At 32.5% G+C, this 16,266-nt stretch overlaps 1 protein-coding gene across 2 annotated transcripts in view; it reads right to left on the minus strand.

Moving 5' to 3' along the window:
* Nucleotides 1–6,410: 6,410 nt before the first annotated feature.
* Bma (black match) overlaps nt 6,411–16,266 on the minus strand; it is a 171,813-nt gene continuing 161,957 nt past the window's right edge. The window contains exons 8-17 of one of the 2 annotated variants that reach the window (XM_026644506.2): nt 15,508–15,638; nt 14,785–14,908; nt 12,483–12,628; nt 12,178–12,343; nt 11,852–12,101; nt 11,254–11,390; nt 9,958–10,279; nt 9,564–9,823; nt 8,479–8,496; nt 6,411–7,797 (exon numbers count right to left, since the gene is read on the minus strand). In XM_026644506.2, the coding sequence (XP_026500291.1) occupies nt 7,498–7,797; nt 8,479–8,496; nt 9,564–9,823; nt 9,958–10,279; nt 11,254–11,390; nt 11,852–12,101; nt 12,178–12,343; nt 12,483–12,628; nt 14,785–14,908; nt 15,508–15,638 (1,854 nt within the window). In that variant the 3' untranslated portion in view covers nt 6,411–7,497. The remainder of the gene's footprint in view (nt 7,798–8,478; nt 8,497–9,563; nt 9,824–9,957; nt 10,280–11,253; nt 11,391–11,851; nt 12,102–12,177; nt 12,344–12,482; nt 12,629–14,784; nt 14,909–15,507; nt 15,639–16,266) is intronic. The other variant, XM_026644507.2, reaches the window with a different exon arrangement.

Below are 16,266 nucleotides of genomic sequence, written 5' to 3' on the forward strand. Positions count from 1 at the left end.
GGCAGTTGCCCGTTTTATATTTTTAATATGAGCTTTTAATATATTAACTAGCATTAGAAACACTTACGCTCTAAGGTTGCGTCGATTTGAAACGAATGTCGTTGGTCTGGATGAGACTACGAAGCAAAACTTCTAAACTGTACACATCATCTCAAAGTCAAAGTCAAAGTCAAAAATCTTTATTCAATATAGAAGTGTTTACACTTGCTTATTGATTGTCAAAAATCTACCACCGGTTCGGAATTTAGCACCTCGGACCTGAGAAGAACCGGCGAAAGAAACTCAGCGGGATATATACATTTTTTTTTTTAACCATTTTCCATGTACAATGATAATTATATTTTAGTTATTTGAAACAGCCTGGAGGCGATCATTTCATTCCCAAGGTGTGCAGTCAATTTTTTATTAAATTTAAAGCTAATATTACATTTTTCCACATGGTTTTTTAATAATGATTCAGCAACGGTAGGAGAAGCATTTAATGAGTTAGTAGTCGAAAACGGATTGTCAGCAAAAAATTTTTCAAAAACAGTTGCAACATCCCGATCTGAGGAAAATAAATTGTTGTCAATAGAAAAGCAAAGTCGGAGATGTTATTTTTGACTCTTCCAGTTTCACAATTAATAATTTTCCATGTCATTTTAATTTTATCAAGTGCGTCAATAATTTTTTTTTTTATATGCAATGATTTAGCTGTTTGACATACACGTTTGAATAGTTTAGAGTAGGCACTAACATAACTGATAAATGAAAAAGACCGGTTGTATGATCTTTCACTATAAAGTTCATACAACCTCTGCCTACTCTTGTGAATTCCGACAGTCGCCCAATCATTAAATTTAAGAAAATTCCTAGAATAGACTGTCTTGGAAGTAAATATGGCATTAAATTCTGTTTTAATTAATTTAAAAAAATTGTTATAAAGCTCATTAGAATTATCATTTAATTGTAAATATGAGAGCTTTGCCATGATATTACTTCTGAACTTCTCAATTCGATACAAATTGATTGGAACAAATGTCTGTTTTAAATCCTTAGCATTATTTTTTATTTGCGAATTAAATGAAGCCAACTGTCCACAATGATCAGAACTTAACATATTTATAATACATTTATGATTAGGTACACAGTTGGTAAATATGTTGTCAATACATGTTGCAGTGGATTCAGTGATTCTAGTTGGCTCTAAGAATAAGTTAATGAGGTTATATGAATATAATAATGATCTGAATCTAATACTTGTGCTATAGTTTTCTAATAAATTTATGTTGAAGTCACCACAAATAAAAATATATTTACTTGATCCAGATAATTTCAATAATGCACTTTCCAATATTTTCTCAAATGCTTCATATAACCCGCTAGGAGTTCTGTATACGCATACAACAATGACATGCTCAAGCTCTGCACAGGCTATTTCAATAGTCTGCTCAATAGAAAGGCTCACAACATCCTTACGTTTAATTTATCCTAAGTTAAATTACTATTAGGTACCTCTTTTATCCTAAAATTCAGTTTAAATTACTTTTATCAGTGTTAATATAAATGAAATTGTTATTTTTATTATGCATATGATCCTTGGTAACATTAGGCATAAAATAATTATTAATATTGTAAGCAATTAGGTTACCAATTTGTCTTCTGGATTTTATTGGGAGGTACATAGTACCTCCTGTCAACTTAAATCTATATATGAATTTATTAATGTCAAATAACATAAAATCATTGCTACAATGTCGGGTCAAATTGTATAAACATACATTTAAGTCATAAATATGTAAATTCTGTGCATCTGTCAAGGTATGTGAATATGGAAATGTACTAATTATAAATTTGCATTTCTTTTGATTATGAATTTCACATAATAATTTTATATCCTTAATTAGATTATTTTTGTTCAGAGACAAGCTGTCTCCATGCATTAATACAATTATATTATTGGATTTACCTATTTTTACATAAATCGCAGTAGTTACATTAATTAAAATCAAAACTCGAGTTAAAGATTGAGTAAGTGGGAATTGAGAAGGAAATAAAACACATTTACATTTTATTGTTTTTTAATGTTTCTCTACTTTTACGTATACATAGATAGAATGACAAGTGACAACCAAATATATCTATTAAGTTAAAACATTCAATAATATTTTTGATTATAATATCATTTATAGGAATATAATATTTGATTAACATTTTTTTTTTTTTCATATATTGCGGTGCTAGGACCTGTATGTGATCAATACTTATAATAACATCAAATCTACTTGAAGAGTGATTACTTGAAGTTATACTTTTTTATTTAAGAAGGAACTTTTGTACGATAGGTAGCACGCGTGCGTTATTATTATCAATAAATATCTTTAATTTCTCTACGTCCTCGTGTTACCCATCGTACAATACCTAATTATAACATATTTACTCTGATTCTACTGATATTGATAAGATAAATTGTAACGTCTATGTAATAAGTGGATTAATATACTTCACAATAACATTAACATGCAGAATAATTGAAACATATATTGATTAACTTTGAATAAGTATGCATTGTATGGAACATAGTCCGCTGGACCGGTTACACCACTGTTCACAATACGTTGCCGATTTGTTGTCTGGTGTCCCAGTACGTTAGCCGTACGATCACATTGAAAATGGTGTAATAGATCCCCGATACTTAATATATCATAGTAATTTTAAAAGGGTGACAACGTGAAATGTCATCTATAGACCATCGGAGTTAGTCTAAGGGTATAGGTATTGTCCATCGCAAGTGAAAGTTAAAGCTTCAGGTAGAGTTTTAGTATAGAATAGCTACGAATATAATAAAGTGTACAAAATAAAAGAAAAAGATTTTCTCTTAAAAAAAATTTAAAGTATATGGATAGTCAGTACGTTTACTTCCTCCGGATAAGCTCAAACTCGTTCGTTTTATTATTATAAGATTTAACAAGAAACCTCCGTCGCTTTGTGCGAGCAGGCGAAAGGATACATAAGTATTGTCGTATTTTATATTCGCCTAAACACAGCAGTCAAGATTTCTTATAGAAAGAGCACTTTCATAAAGACTAGTAACTATTCATAGTTAATAGAATATATTTTAAAGAGAGAACGTTCATAAAGGGCACAATTACATAAGTTTGTTATGTATACCTAACAGTGAGCAAACACCACAACCCTCTGAAGATAATAAAAATAACAGTTTAAATTAAATGTTACCCATCAATATTTGTCGTATGTAGCCTTTCGAAATACTTTCGACATAATTTCATATTATAGGCACTACGTTCATTCTAACAAAAATACTTCCCGATAACTCATATAAAAATTCGGAAATATTATACACATAATATAGCTTATTGCAAAATCGCAAGAATTATATCCTTCAAAATCCTTAACTACATCACTTTACTTAGTACGTAGATAGATACTCGAAACGAGACCTAGCCACTTCCTCCTCTCGATAAATATAAATAATTATAATTTATATTTCAAATATAACATATTATATTTTATTATAATCTCTTTATATTTCTTTTATAGATTATATATTATCAGATTAGTAACAATGAAGGCATAAGTTTCTTTTGAAAGGTTCACAATATCAATATAATATAATTTATACGATAGTCTTACATACCGAGCTATACATATTTATCTCTATTTCTCACTTTCTCGACATTCTTATAGATACCTATAATACTATACCACCATACAACTAACCACTCCTGTTTCCAAAGAGCCTCAAAAAAACTAAAAACGAACAAAAGTGGGCACGATTGTAATAATAAATTGTACAATTCTAGGATTTCTTGTATAATTTAACCGTGCAGCCGTAATTATTATTATTTGTAACAGATATTCTTAAAATAAATTCTTAGGAACTAGAACGTGCAAACATATGCACTCGAAGGAAAAATAAATCTAATTTCCAATCTTTTGATGTTTAGGGAGCCATGGAGTACTTTTATTATATGATTTATTCGTTAAATCGTTGCAATTTTTGTCACAGTGATTCATAATTGAAATAAAAGTAGTTACCTGCTATTTTAATTGCCTTTATGACAAAAATGTTTTGTTATATTAACCCATGCGGTAGGAAGGGCTTATGACAAAACCGGCGTTGGATTTAGTCTGGTGGCACTGGGGCAACAAAGTGGAGAACCCTAATTATTTTCAGTTAATAATTCTGTTACGTGGCTAAAATTGTATTAAAATTTTAAATCCAGCTCCCCTCGAGTCAATTCGATGCGAAATTATGATTTTTTTCACCTATGATACCGAGACGTTCGATTCTAGTATTGTATTACAAAACAATAAAAATGATAAATATCATAACGATCTACATTTGAAATAATGTAATTACTTGAGGCTGCAAACGTTTTCATTTCCTCTCTTCACTCTTGCGATTGTATATAAATTTATTAAATAAATTAAGAGATGTTTCAGTTTGCGAGTCTGATATGTAAAAAATAATAGGATTTTGTCGAGTGAGATATGTACCCAATATGATCGATCACAGTGATACGAACAATTTAATGGCATTTTCTCTCCAGTTGACGTTTTTGTTGGAACGGAAAGAATGCGTAATTTTTTTATAATTCATTATATTAAGTTTATACACATTATAAAAATACTTTCAGAGAAATAGATTTTTATGGCGATATGATTTATTTTCTTTATAAGAATACTTTTGTATCTGTTTCTATAATTAAATTGTTCTTAAATTACGGGTATAATTTCTCGTCGATAGATCTCGATATTTAATATATATATTTTTATTTTATTTTTATTTGGGAATTATAAATATATATCTATAAGTTATGTTATTGTGATTCCCTCAAGATTTTTATTCAATAGAATTACAAGAATGCCTTTTAAATTTTATCTGTTTAGAGCTTGTAGGTACGCGATCATGGTGTGAAATAATGCATTAAGCGACACCACCGTGTCAGAGGGTGCAAATGAGCAAAACAATTGTATATAATTGAAAAACTGAAGATTGGAATGTATTCATGCATTTTTTTTTCAAATTATTATCGAATAATTGAATTTTCCTCTCAAGCGTGTAAAATGGTGAGTGAGTTGCGAATGTTGATTCCGTGAGATGGAAAGTAATGTATGAGTGCAGGGAGCGATGCGCGATGGAGCGAAGCGCGGACGTAGAGCCGCACGCCGCACCTCAACCCGCTCCCGTTAACGTTAACCATAATCAAATTCTCTTTACGTTTGCCCGGAAAACAGCTGGTGCTGCAAGCAACCACAATAAAGACTGATTAAAACCTACGCGCCTGCGAACGGACGTCGACTTTATCAATGTTTCAAGACTCGAGTTCTTGTACGTAAGTTATATGGAACGCAGCGAGAGATAATCAAATATAATTGTCGTTACACATAAATTATCGAAACTTAGTGCATTTTAAGGATCTGATATTTCGAATATAAACGTACCTAATGTTTAAATAATTTCCTTTAAATATTTATTAACTCTGTTTAATATTATGTTGTATGTATTTAATTTTGAACAAGAACACGTGTCCTGTAACGCTAATAAAGCGAAGGTTATAGCGGACGTTAGCAGTCGCGCGGCCCCCGCCCGCCAGCTCCGAGGATCAACACTGTCTACTCTAAGCAATGTCCCAAAAGATTTGTTACATCGTCCGAAATACCTCAATACTACACATCGCACTCATTAAGCCATAAGCAAATTATAATTAAACGACAGCACAGGATGAGTATGAAGAAAATTATTGTCAAAAAAAAAAAAAAACCGATTTCAGTGTTTGGATATAATTTAGTACCTACAAAGTGACAATTTTAAGACAAACTTAGTTTGTATATTGTTACTTAAACTATGAATTAGAAATTTTGCAAAACACTCTTATACATTACATAATCTTGAAGGAACCTTAAACATGCCATTTTATGCAAAAATATTTAACACTAAATATAATTGTTTTTGTTACAAATTTGCGTGTAAATTTATAAATTACGCAGTTATGGGTATTTCGTAATATTTTATAGAGAAAATAGTCTATGTGGTGATTGTGCACTCATTAAGATTCTCAGTTACTTTACATAATTTGAGACTTACTAACTCGTATTCAGCCTCGCAAAATTATTAAATATGACCTTTCGGTAGACAATTTGTTCCATAAATTAAGTAATAATAAACCAGTTTGATAATTATAATCTATTTAGTTACAACCATTGTATATATTAATCTAAAATAGATGTTGTTTTTAATTTTGCTTGACAATAAATAGATTCCGCATTCGTTCGTGGTTTGATAATTACACTAAAAATATTGAATTATTTTAATAATTTCAAGAGTCATTAATTATTTTAAATGTGCTATTTAAATTAGACTAAATTTTCATTTACATTTTTTAATGCATTTTTTTTTGTGTAGGCACAATCACCGTGACTAGTATCTCTTATAAATTGTGTTGGCACATTTTATTTTGATATCCTTCCTTTACCAAACTGGTAAAACAAATAATGTTGAGTCATTTTATATTTAAACCTTGATAACACCAACAAACAAAAGAAGAAATTCAAATATAATTCTAATAAATATAACAATAGCATATCACAGCAGCACTAACAACATTATGCCCTACGCAATGTTGGTTACATTTTTAATACATAATTTCATTTAATTTTCAATTTTTAAAATTTCTAATTTTTTAATATAATTGGACATTTTTAATTCACATTTTTTTGCTCAATGGAGAAGTGATATGTCCACATTATACCAATTAAAGCTTACTTTCCGCATCGACATATCGCAACATACTTTTGAAATACAATGAAATCATTTAATAAAATTGAGCTTAAGATAAATAAGCGAATCAGTCTTTATTAAGAAAATTAAATACTCCTTTAAGATCATTATCGGAAATTTGAAAGCAAATAAATATAAAGTCAATACTTGAACAACACTGATAATGGAACTACTAAACTTGGAGGGATCGGACGGGGATCGCCAGAGCGGCAGAATTGTCAAGGAAGCGCTGTAGGTGCTGCACCGAATTGATCGATTCAACGCCCAATACCTTCCCACTAGTAAGGAATTTCAAACGGGTGATTGACACGAACAGGTGAGCTACTAAATAAACCGGGAAGCGCTTTAAACTTCGCATATCTTGTTTTACAGGACACGAAACAGCAACTTTTACTAAACGAGAACAAGGTATTCTTTACAGGCGGATGAGGTACCAAACGTTCGTAAAGCGTATTAAGTACCTACTAAGAATACGGCAATGAGGTACTCGAAGCAGGTTCTTGAACCCCACCTCCTGCTCGTAAGACACATACACAAAGGTAAGGGCGCTAGGTGGTCATTACGGGAGGGTAAGGTTCTTAAAGTGCTTTGGAACGCTGTGAGCGATGTATCGATTAATTCAGAGCAGCGCCAAAATCATCCCACTCGTATAACAAATAAGGATAAAAGGTAAGGAGGGTTTTGTTATTACGAGTGAGTAGCACAGCAACCGTTTAACGGTTTAGTGTGATATTTAGAGAAGGGCATTTCCTGACTGCCAAAGCCGTGTGCCGTAAAGCGCTGTAGCCTGCGGACGTTGCGCCCTGTAACGCACCCCATGGCTGTTGCACCTGCGGTACATTGCCGTGAGAGCCAACCGGAAGATGCCTTACCATGCCACTGCTAAGCTGATGAAGAATCCCGGAGCCCTGCGAGCCGCTGAGGCAGGCGGAAGGTCGCCTTGACCTGACCGACTGCATTGATGATGTCAGCAAGAACGGAACGCTTGATGACGTATTCGGCATCGAACCACCCTACATTATAGGCAAATTGTAGCATTTGTCCGTCACAAACGGGTATCGTTGTTGTTATTTTCGAAATTGTATTTGCTATTATGTAAAATTGATAAGTAGCTTTATTATTTAGTTTTAATTCATGCAAATGAACAATATTTTTAAAACGACCAATTCTTGAAATAAGAAATTTCCACTACATTGGTTTTGACAATTGTAATGTATTAAAATTCATGCAAGACTCCGTAAAATATATTGATTGCATAAATTATTATATAATATATTACGTACACGTCTCATTATTTTGAAAAAAAATATACTAAAAAATGCAGGTATCGTGTTATATAACATAAGGTTGGCTTAGTGTAGAAATGGAACTTACTGTTTACAGACTGTTTGTACCTAAAACTTATTATTAAAATATACTTCCAAACATGCTTTAAACTGTAGATACATACATATATTTTAGTGTATGAAACATTTCGAGTATACATTTTTGTGCGTCATATAAATGATTTAGTAAACTACACTACACAGTTCTGTGCACGGAGATGTTGCCATCTTGTACACTTGAATTGTATCAAATATCACGGAAATGTTACGTTTGGGCAACATCTAGGTGACGAAAAATATCATACCAATTTGAAGATAATATAGAAGTCGCGACTGAACGACAAACATGTAAGAGAACATCATACTCACGATCATGCTCCGTGCAAGCTGCGTAGAAGAACAAATAGCAACAGTAAATGAGACAGCGGTAATCATTCGGCTCTCAGCCACGATGTAAATGAAAAGATGACGATTGCCTTGAATCATTTCACACCCAAAGAAACATAAAACGATATTTAAGCGCTTGATGAGCCGAGAGCTCCAGTCGACCGCGTGTTTTGTGCTGAGATCCGTTAAGGATTTTGAATTACATTCTCAAATAACTTTAACTTAATGTCAGTATAGGATACAAAATTTTGAATTTTGAAAATATTTCTTCTTTTTTTCCAAATAAATCTAATTCTTTTTACATTTATATAGCCAATTATGTTGCCAATTATTATCATTAAAACACAGATTCGACGAGGGTCCTTGCAGATTTTCGAAGGTTAAGAAGCACGATAGCATTATTAGGCGCGGGAGAAGCTACTCTCCAGCGATTCGGGTTGAAACAGTGACGTGATTGGCGTCATGCATCGCAGTTCGTTTGCAAAAGAATATAACGAGCATGCATCACTTCAGTATTTCTTGATGTTATGATCTCAATTTTCTCGCAGGAATTGAAGTACTAGCGATATGATGCGATGAGAGATATAATGATTGGACAGAAAGAGTTCGCAACGTGTGATAAATACGCCAACCAGGTTCGTGCAGATGGACGTGTGTGATGGTGATGATGAGCAATGACACAATCTCTCCCAGTCCATATGGGGAGAAGACGCGATCGCAGAAGAGGACAGTCCACATCAATTTAAGCCGTTCCAAGTCGACATTTAATAGAGGATTCGGGAAACCGTTGCGAGGCAGGTATGGGTGATTGACATCACTTACAACGTGATGTGAGGTGGACGGCACGGATAGGCTCGAGCCTGAGCCGCCACGTCCTCTGTACTGACGGACCTGCCAAAACAATAGCGTCACTTGACCATTAGCATTGATGACGCTGTTAGCGCTGAGCCCTCTGCTTTGTCCTAATAACTCCTTTTGCCCATTGAATGACGTGTCATTTAAATACAAGATGTGGAAAATGTAAGGAGTCAATTATGTACAACGTTTGTGGCATTCGTGCGACTTACAGTGGGTGGTGATAAGTTTACAGCAGATCCTCGACGCTCTTGCGGTCCAATGCTCGAATGGCGCCGAGTTGGTAATCCAGAGGTGCCGCCTGGAGTTCCTCCTGGAGATGAAGCACAAGATGGAGCAATGCGAATCTTGGGTGTCATCAAAGTGTTATCTGATAAGCGCCGATTAGGAAAGACGCTTGCAACACGTAGGAAGTTCCCATCGTTGGTTGTAGAGTTGTTCGAACCGAAGAACCATTGGCCGATGCCCGTACCTTTAAAGTTACCATTATTACATTAGTTATGGATATTTTTTTTATAAATATAGTTATTTAAAAATTATGTTGACGATTTGTCAAAATATGTCTTTATAACGATTATTACTATCTGTATGCACACAGACACTTACTCTTAAAGCTGCCTGCGACACTACCGGCGACACTTCCGAGTGCACTACCGACACCACTACCGACACCACTACCGGCGGCGCTACTGGTGGCCTTGGAGGTCGAGGGACCGGCGGCTAAGTTTTTACGAGCCATTTCCTCGGCACTGGATGTCTTCCGTCTCTCCACCCGTAGGTTGGGAATACTAAACGGTGGAGGGTTAATAATATCTGTGCTCGTTTGTTGGCGGAAGATACGACGTTCAGGTGTGGGCACAGGAATACTTGTATCCTTCAACTGGCTACGTTGTTGCTTGTCAATGTTCTCAAGCATATCGTAGATAATCTGTAAGCAACATTTTTATGTTTATTATGTATAAATTGAATTTTTTATCATCATCACTATTATCATGATAATGTTGAATTTTACTAAAAATGGCGCGTATGGAGATACCATCTTGAAGTATGTAGGAGCATTTAATTATTACAATAAACGATAATTACAATAGTTTTATAATAGCTAATATTTACTAAGTTTCTTTGTATATATTATTTAATATTTAATATTTATATTGAGTTTCTTTTTAAAACAAAGTATTATTAAGAATATAGAGGAACTAAGCGACTGGTTCACCGTAGTCTCCGGTATATAGAGCAATAAATTGAATTTATGCTAATAGACTATTATCGGTCTTCTTCCCAACAACGACATACTGATTGCATTTTCATAAATATAATGGTGAGGCGTAGAAATTATGTGACAGAATAGATTCTTCACAGCTTCTGAGCTTTAAACTGTTAATTCAAAAGTCGTTCACGATATTTACGCATATAAACTGAATAATTATCACATCGATTTTTAAATTATTATAAAAAAACCTGCTTACTCGACCAAAATATATCATGCAATTTACAAAACAATTACAAAAAGTAAAGATGCTCATTTTCATTCGATCATAATTAATGGAAGAACTACTTCTGTTTTTTAATTAGATTTGCTTTAAATTGGTTTACGATACTCCAAAAGCAACTTGTTAGTTATTCAAAATTTTCGAATATATTAATTTTAACAAAATTGATTTTACACTTTTAATTAAAATAATAATATAATTTTATCCCTTAGTAATAAATTTTGTATTTTTTTTAATATTACATATGGTCTTTTGATGAGACTATTTTTATATCGCGGTATCGCCGCCTAGAGAAACGAAATGATAGAACAAATAAAAAGAGAATCATCTTCGTGATACAAGGTGCTCATATGATCGAAGATATCCAGAATAAATAGTTCGAATTAAAAATATTTAAATAGTAACGTACCTCCATCAAAAAGCCAAATTGCTCCAAATCAAGTGTTGGGTTCACAGTTTGAGGCGCCAAGGAAGGTATCATCTTGGTGGCCATAACGTTGGTGTTCACATCGAACCTTGTTTCCAATATCATGGACTTATAAAGTTCTGTAACGAGAGTCTCAACTTATTACTTTTAAATAACAATAAACATACCGAAACATTGCACAGCAATAAATATCGCAATGCAAAATTCGCCGCTGCGCAAATTTTTACTTAAATTTACTTAAAATTTAAACCTTATTAACACCTAAGCGCTTATGCTAGATTTGATAAAATATAACCTCAATATAACGAAAATAACAAAAAAAGAACTTCACAACAATTCATTGATGAATATTATTATTGAATGAAATGTAAAAATGAACTAAACGGTTTGTGTGAACCGCGATTAATTCGAGACACGATTGTAGTGATTAGCATATCGCGCTAAAACAATTCGGCCAATAATTATTATGAAACCGATCAGTGGCAAATCGATCAGACGAGTCGAATCAATTGATATTTCCTATTGTTGTAGTTGTAAAGTTTTTTCGGATTATCATTGTATTATTTCAAAGACTACTTACTAACAACACGAGTAATGACATCAGCATCATTCAGCCTCATGACGAGAAGCGTCGGTATAACGACTTCCGATACATGGTTTCTTTGTAGTCGAAGAAGAACCATCTCAAAGAAACCGAGTACTAGGTTTATAACTTTGACATCATTCTGGTTCAGTTCGAGCAGAGTCTTCACTTTGGTTAGAATTATGTTGTGTAATTCTCTATCAGTGATAAAACCTGTTATATTCTGTACGGCAATTAAAGCCGCCGTCTGTAAAAAAGTTAACATTGTAGTTGTTGCTTATAATTCATTCAAAAGTTAATTTATTAGTAAAGCAGAATCGGACCTGTATGTGCCTGTTATCGTTGTCCATAGCAGCGTAAAGCAGGGGCATGATTTTGTTGTTAGTTTCCTCCTGCGAAGACTTACTTATCAAATAGTGCAAGTTCTCTAGCAACGTTTCACAGGGCTCAGTGTTCGATGATTCCATCAGGTCCATGAAATCCACGCTTCTGAATTCAAATATAATACGATGTTTGAATATATATTGTATTAGTATTCTATCCATATAAATTGTACAAGGCTTGGGTAAAATGAATAAGGCTTAAGTGAAATGATATATGAGCCCTGATTTCAGGACTCGAGGCTTACTTCAGAACTGGTAGGATAAAGCTCTCAAACTCCTCCAGAGTACATTCATTCGTCATCCACATAATGGGACCGAGAACGGAGCCCAAAATCTCTGGAGACTTGACCTCGCCCTCCATAGCTGGCCAAACAAGCTGCCAACGTAACTTCTGAAAGGCAATTAATAATTCATAACACTGGTCGCACCGTTAGAGACGCTTCGTTAGAAACCTGTTGCTCGTGTCGTACACAACAATAAATGCGTTTAACTCCATCGCTCAGCGCCAAGTAAAGTACATGAATATTTAAAAACAGTCCACATTTCTATGTTAAGGCAATGCAAAAGTTATCATTATTAATATTGCAGTGATAAAAATGTCTGCACTAAAATATGAATAATCGCTTAAACTACTTTCTATTGAACTGTTTACACAAACGGACAAGGAGGTATAATTAACATACGGGTTTATCATTATTTTGCGAATTAATAATGTGCACGTAATTAATAAGATATATTTTACCAAAACATTTAAGATAAGTTTTGCTGTTAAAATTAACTGCAGGCTATGACGGTTACAGCATAGCAACTGTTGCTATCAAATATTTGTTGCGGATTAATAAATGTTGCAGTCGATAAATTCGTAATATACTGATTTATATTTTTTTGATTTGTTTTAATATCGATCCGCAACAAATGTTTGATAGCAATAGTTGCTATACTGTAACTGTAATAGCCCTGCCGATAATCCGGTGTTTGATGCAGCAAATAATTATAATAATAATAATAAAATATATATATATATAATATATAGTACTAAGGATGTTAGTTGTGGAAATAATAACGTTAAATAGATTATTGTCGAAATATACAATCAGAATAAACTTTACTTAGAAAAACTTTAAATTAAATGTAAATCTCAGTAGTTACTTTATTTACTTAATCGAAAAGAAACAAGTAAATATATAAAGATATATATATTTTTGTGTATCGTAAGATTTTGTATACTGTAATTATACCGTTGTAAATGTTCTGAAATTGAGCGAAAATTTTGAAATTGACTTCGTCTAGAGTTTGCAAAGTACTTAATAAAAGTTCAAACTCAGTAATTTTAAACTGCAATAACTTGCTTTTAGTTTCAAGTTATGAAAACATAAATTTTATGTGAAATTCACAGATATTTTGATCATTATTAAAAAATTAAATACTATGATCAATAAATGTTACCTATTTGAGAACGATACACAAGAATATAAAAGATCATAAAAAGTTAGAATTTATTTACTTTACACATGTAAATTCAATCGTATATATTTGTTAATGAAGTTTATTCGAGAGAAAAACTGCTGAGTTTATTGGTGATTTTTCTCGAAATAATTTACGTTTCTAAACGATGATCATGAGAGTTTCATTTCAATTTAATATTGTAATATTACGGATCTTAAGTACTTATAAGACTATTTGAATAAAGTAAATTTAATATTTCTTACTTTATACACAAAGGCACAGTTAAGATAATCAATATTTAAAGATATTGTTGCTAGTGAGAAAAAATATAGTTTTAGCAAACAAATAATTTTATTAAATCATATGGCGACTCATTGACCTCATTGATGTTGGTAAAGGTGGTTTCAAGCTGCTTTTGGTAAAAAAAATCGCGAACATTCGCAACTGAATAGAAAGGCTTATTATATCATAAATATTTCCAATATTTTGCTATCCAAATATATTATTTTCGACTTTAATAGGATTTTATTTTAATAAATTAATGAAAAATATATAAATATAATAATTTTTAAAGTATATGCCAGTATCATTTATTATATTACAAAACCAGTTTAAATATAATTTACAAAAATAAGACAATTTTATATACAAGTATTGAATTTATAATTACGTTTGTCGACTTAAAGTGCGTAACGTGATATTATTCCGAGATAACGTTGTCAAAATCAAATAAATTGCTTCATAAACATAAACAGTAAAACTAAAAAAAAATATGAAGTTTTATGTAATTAAAAATTTAAATAGAATAGTTAAACATTTCGCCACCATTGTATTAAATAAATAGAAAGAATTATTGAAAACATAAATCTTATAAAATACAATAATAATATGTTAATTTATAAAATTATAAGCCGAAACAAATACAAATATTTTTACGTATTAAGACACAAATAAAGATTAATCATATATATATATATATATATATATAGCAAAACACTACAGCTTCTTAAATCTTAAAAATTGCGCTGGAGATCAAAGTTTAATCCCATTGAAGGTATTATTCGCGCTGCGTTACGCTGTGTAGTAGAAGCTAGTGGTTACCTTCGGTATGAACGGCAGAGCCTCAATCAGGGGTCCTTTGTAGAAGTGAATCTTTTGAGCGTCGTCTTTCATACTGATGACATCCAGGAACTGCATCGCTTGAATAGCTGGCTCGCTTTGGCATCTAAGTTCATGTGTGTATAAGCATATTTTTGTTTATATTTCATCCAACCACTAATAATCCTCATCAAAAAACAAACAAATATTATTAAGTATATTCTCAATTATTATATGGAAATATAGTTATGCAAAGTAACGGTTTGTGTTGTGCATCTAAGTTTATTTTCGTTTAACGCCGATTATAAAAAAATAATGTCACATGTGTGCGTGTGTGTAGTGCTTACAATTTATCGCAAGTTTTTGGTAGATTATAAACTATTGATGTAATTTGAGTTGAATTATTTAAGCACTAACCTAACCTAACTGAACGACTTACAATTTCTCGAGATAGATTATAATATAACGTTATTTACAATTTTACAGTGACATACACACACAGAAAACAAGTTAAGCACTTGAAAGATCAGTAGATCAGTGACTTGTCCGGGTTTGAACTTACAACCTTCTATTAACATTCTCGTATTCTAACCCCTGGGCCATCTCGGCTACCTATAAAATATATATATGAAACATTTCCACAAAAGCCAAATCAGGAAAAACACGATTTTTCCTGGTTTGATATGAAAAAAATATATAAAAAAATATTGATGTAATAGATATTACTTAAAGTAGTTGATGAGCGGCAGCAGTTGAGTTGAGGGACGCGGGTGCGGGTCCCGAGAGAGCAGACGCTGTACGGCCTCTTGCAGACCCGGCGGTATACGAGACAGCACGGCGTTCACTTGCTGGTCCAACTGTTCACAGATACTCATATAACAGAACGAAACCATTTGATAAATTAGCAAATCATATCAATACATGGCTTTTGCAAGACAACCTGTGTAGATCAATTTGTGTTATGTTCCGGATTAAAGGGTGAGTGAACCAGTGTAATTTATATATAGATTTAACGTTTTTAGTTTCTTCCCCTGTATAGATAATATACTGCATTGTTTAATTTTTACATCGTCTCTATATAATGGCTTAAGTGACCATCAGTAGGACCACCGTTTAACCTCTAATAAGCTCGCAATCTTCATCTTGTTTCATTTATAAAATAAATATTGATTTAATGAAAATTATACGTCTCAATTAGAGGGAACACATAGGTAAAATAAAACCGTATACATGAACTCGTGTTAATTTAATATTCCTCGTATAGGTAGGTTAATTGTTGACTACGGGCTACGCTTAAAAATGAACTGGTTCCAATGCAACACAATGCAATTGTTTCGTTTCTCTCCGTGAAATTTGTTTTCAATTCTACTGCTATTGTGTTCGCAACTGTATTTGACAAGTAATCTCAAGGTTTTTAATTAAATAGCCAATTCTTTTGTGGCACTGAGAGAAATTAACACTATTTTGCAGAATATTATTATGGTA

Source organism: Vanessa tameamea, chromosome Z, assembly GCF_037043105.1.
Source record: "Vanessa tameamea isolate UH-Manoa-2023 chromosome Z, ilVanTame1 primary haplotype, whole genome shotgun sequence".
Taxonomy (NCBI): Eukaryota; Metazoa; Arthropoda; class Insecta; order Lepidoptera; family Nymphalidae; genus Vanessa; species Vanessa tameamea.